Source organism: Drosophila subpulchrella, unplaced genomic scaffold (assembly GCF_014743375.2).
Source record: "Drosophila subpulchrella strain 33 F10 #4 breed RU33 unplaced genomic scaffold, RU_Dsub_v1.1 Primary Assembly Seq27, whole genome shotgun sequence".
Taxonomy (NCBI): Eukaryota; Metazoa; Arthropoda; class Insecta; order Diptera; family Drosophilidae; genus Drosophila; species Drosophila subpulchrella.
In genome coordinates this window covers 1,908,037-1,911,765 of record NW_023665559.1, presented here as the reverse complement: position 1 = coordinate 1,911,765, position 3,729 = coordinate 1,908,037, and the positions used below count along the sequence as shown (strand labels likewise).

The 3,729-nt window shown below is 34.4% G+C and overlaps 1 protein-coding gene across 4 annotated transcripts; it reads left to right on the top strand.

The window, feature by feature from the left end:
* Positions 1 to 2,714: 2,714 nt before the first annotated feature.
* LOC119559631 (GATA zinc finger domain-containing protein 14-like) lies at positions 2,715 to 3,470 on the top strand. 4 transcript variants are annotated; one of them, XM_037872669.1, is made up of 2 exons: positions 2,715 to 2,855; positions 3,200 to 3,470. In XM_037872669.1, exons 1-2 carry the CDS (start codon positions 2,796 to 2,798, stop codon positions 3,356 to 3,358), a joined length of 219 nt encoding a protein of 72 aa, XP_037728597.1. In that variant the 5' UTR covers positions 2,715 to 2,795; the 3' UTR covers positions 3,359 to 3,470. The 4 variants fall into 4 exon arrangements, with proteins under 4 accessions (XP_037728597.1, XP_037728596.1, XP_037728599.1 ...); XM_037872668.1 differs by having other exon boundaries at positions 3,170 to 3,470; XM_037872671.1 differs by having other exon boundaries at positions 2,715 to 3,030.
* The last annotated feature ends 259 nt before the right edge of the window (positions 3,471 to 3,729 follow it).

Genomic DNA, 3,729 nt, shown 5'->3' with positions numbered 1-3,729 from the left:
CCCGTTACTCGTAGAGTAAAAGGGTATACTAGATTCGTCGGAAAGTATGTAACAGGCAGAAGGAAGCGTTTCCGACCCCATAAAGTATATATATTCTTGATCAGGATCACTAGCCGAGTCGATCTAGCCATGTCCGTCTGTCCGTCTGTCCGTCTGTCCGTCTGTCCGTCTGTCCGTCTGTCCGTCTGTCCGTCTGTCTGTCCGGATGAACGCTGAGATCTTGGAAACTATGAGAGCTAGGCTATTGAGATTTGGCGTGCAGATTCCTGAGCTTCTTACGCAGCGCAAGTTTGTTTCAGTAGAGTGCCACGCCCACTTTTACGCCCACAAACCGCCCAAAACTGTGGCTCCTACAGTTTTGATGCTAGAATAAAAATTTTAACTGAAATGTATTGTTCTCATCAATACCTATCGATTGATTCAAAAAAAAGTTTGCCACGCCCACTTTATCGCCCACAAACCGCCCCCAAACTTCAAAAAATCGTAAATATGAACGTGGATATCTCGGAAACTATCAAAGATATAGAATCAGGATTTCAGATTTAGATTCCGTAGCTTTGTACGCAGCGCAATTTTGATACGCGAATATGCCACGCCCACTCTAACGCCCACAAACAGCCCAAGCCTGTGGCGCCCACAATTTTCATGCTAGAAACCAAATTTTAACTGAACTGTATCGATCTCGTCAATACCTATCGATTGACCAAAAAAAAAATTTGCCTCGCCCACCCTAACCAATTTCAGTCTTGCTTTGCTGCTTGCTTATTTCCATTTCCCTTTGGTCCCTTTAGCTGAGTAACGGGTATCTGATAGTCGAGGCACTCGACTATAGCGTTCTTTCTTGTTTTATAATTAAAATGTCAGTTGATAAGTTTGGTTGTTTTTTAAATGAGAAAGAGTACTCAAGAGATATAACAAAAGGTCTAGAAAAATTTCAAAGTATACTTAATGATTGTGATGGACATTTAAATGTTCAGAGGAAACGATTTAAAAATTCCCTACCCCCCATTCATGAAAATGATATTGCAACAAAGATTTATATTGATGATGAAATAAGTAAAGTAGTACAGAATACATCTAATGAAATTTCTAAGCAACCGCAGAAACAACAAATCTTTAGATTAAGACCTCGAATCAATAATATTGAGGGAAAAGTGAGTGAAATTTCTAAAAAATTGGAATTTCTCATGAAAACTTTTAATAAGGTAGTGGAGGATATAAATGAAATAGAAAGTAACATTTTCAATTATATAATTGCACCAACCTCAGTTTTAAAAGGTGAAACTGAATCTTTAGAGAAGAAACCATTTATACCAGATAAAATAAAGCTATGAGTAAACGAGATATTGTAAATGAGTTACATCGCTCATCATTCAAGAATTTCCCAAGACGTAGAGTTATAGTAAAGGGTATTAATGATTTATGGCAGGCTGATTTGGTTGAAATGGGGGCATATGCATCATCAAATAAGGGGTATAGGTATTTGTTAACAGTAATAGATACATTTTCTAAATATGGATGGGGTGAAGCAATAAAATCAAAAAATGCAGATGAAGTTACAAAAGCAATGGAAAAAATAATGAAATCTGGTCGTGGAGTACCAAAGAATTTACAAACAGATAATGGAAATGAATTCTATAATAAACAATTTAGAGAATTGATGAAAAGATATGAAATTAATCATTACTCAACATTTAGTACTCTTAAAGCATCTATTGTGGAACGTTTTAATAGAACAATAAAAGAACTTATGTGGCGTGAGTTTAGTTTTAATGGAAAATATACTTGGCTTCAAATATACAAAGAGTTGATTAATAATTATAATAACAGGAAGCATAGAACGATTAAAATGAAGCCTATTGACGTCAATGCTAAAAATGAAAAACAGATTTTGATGAGATCATACAATCATCTAAAAATATTTACAAATGGGGACTTTAAAGAGGGGGATCATGTACGAATAAGTAAATATAAACATGTCTTTGAAAAAGGCTATACCCCAAACCGGACAACGGAAATTTTTCGAATTCGGAAAGTACAAAATACATCCCCCACCACATATTTACTTGAGGACTTGAAGGGTGATCCAGTACAAGGTGGTTTCTATGAACAAGAAATTAAAAAAACAAAATTCCCTAATACTTATCTTGTTGAAAAGATTGTGAAACAAAAAGGTGATTATGTGCTTGTGCGTTGGCTAGGCTTTTCAAAATCAGAAGATAGTTGGATTCATAAAAACGAAATTCTATAAAGAACAAGTGGAAGCATAGAACAATTAAAATGTAGGCATTGACGTCAATGCGTGAAAATAAATTATGTTTCTTCTTCACAAGCACGCAATTCCTATTTATAAACGGAATGGAACTTGATTATGAGCTTGTGCGTTGGCTAGACTAAAAGAGTATATACAGATAAGAATTTTGGGTGGAACTTGATTATGAGCTTGTGCGTTGGGTAGGCCTTTCAAAATCAGAAGATAGTTGGATTCATAAAAACGAAATTCTATAAAGAACAATAAAAATGTAGACATTGACGTCAATGCGTGAAATAAATTATGTTTCTTCACAATCACGCAATTCCTATTTATAAAGTGTGAAGAAAAGCATGTACAGATAAGAATTTGAACAGAACGTTACATATTTATATATACAAATCTGGAGGGTATAAAGGCGGAAGAATTTCAAAAAGTGTTCAGTTTCCATCTATTCGTTCACGCAACTCAATTTCGAATCGTTTGCTTATTCATTCGTTCGTTCGTTTGTTCGATTGTCAAAAAAAACAAAATCAAAATTAAAATGACGGTTTTTATAATATTTTTTGTGATACTTTCCCTCTTTAATCCGATGGTGAAAATGGTACCACTCCCCAATGAAATGACTTTAATTGAAAACCGATCGACTTCCAATAATTCGATTGGGTTATTTATCAATGTTCCAAAACTAAAAAAAATCATTAAAATTGACTTAAAATTTGAGATCCTAGAGGACAGTCATATTTTTATGGATCTCATAAACAAGACAAGTGATGAAAGTGAGAAACCAATCTTAAAAAGTGAACTCGATACAAAAATATTTAATGCTATTAATGGTAGCATTAATGAAAAAGACTTAACAACAAGTACAAGTGCAAGTACAGTTGAAGAAGAAGAAACATCTACATCAACATCTAGTACAACTACATCTACCTCAACTACAACAAGTGCCACTACACCTACAATGAGAAGGGGAATTCTGGAGGAGGAGGAGAAGGAAGAAACAACAACTACAACAGCAGCAACTACATTAAAAAAAGAACTCCTGGAAGAAGATACAACAAAAACAGCTACATCAACAACTACAACCCCAACCAATCTTTTTGATTTTCATAGCGAAAATGAAAGTGTTGATCATATAGAAAATAAAACCATAGGAGAAGAAAAATCAGAAAAAATTGATATGGGTATAATTGATAGTGAGAGAGAATTTGAAAACGTAAGTCGAGCACCAACATTTAGTAATACGTCACAAGAATTAGTGTTGGGGATCAGTGATAGTGATACAGAATTTGAAAGTGTAAGTCGGGTCCCAATAAAAAGGAACACTACTCATAAATTAAAAAGCACTGAAAACATACACAACTCTCAAATCGAATTCACAAAGAGAGGTATAATTGAGAATTTTAAGCAAAAATTAGTTGAAAATGAAAGGAGAATAGGAGGGCATATGGATTTGGGAAGAAGGGGTCTAAACA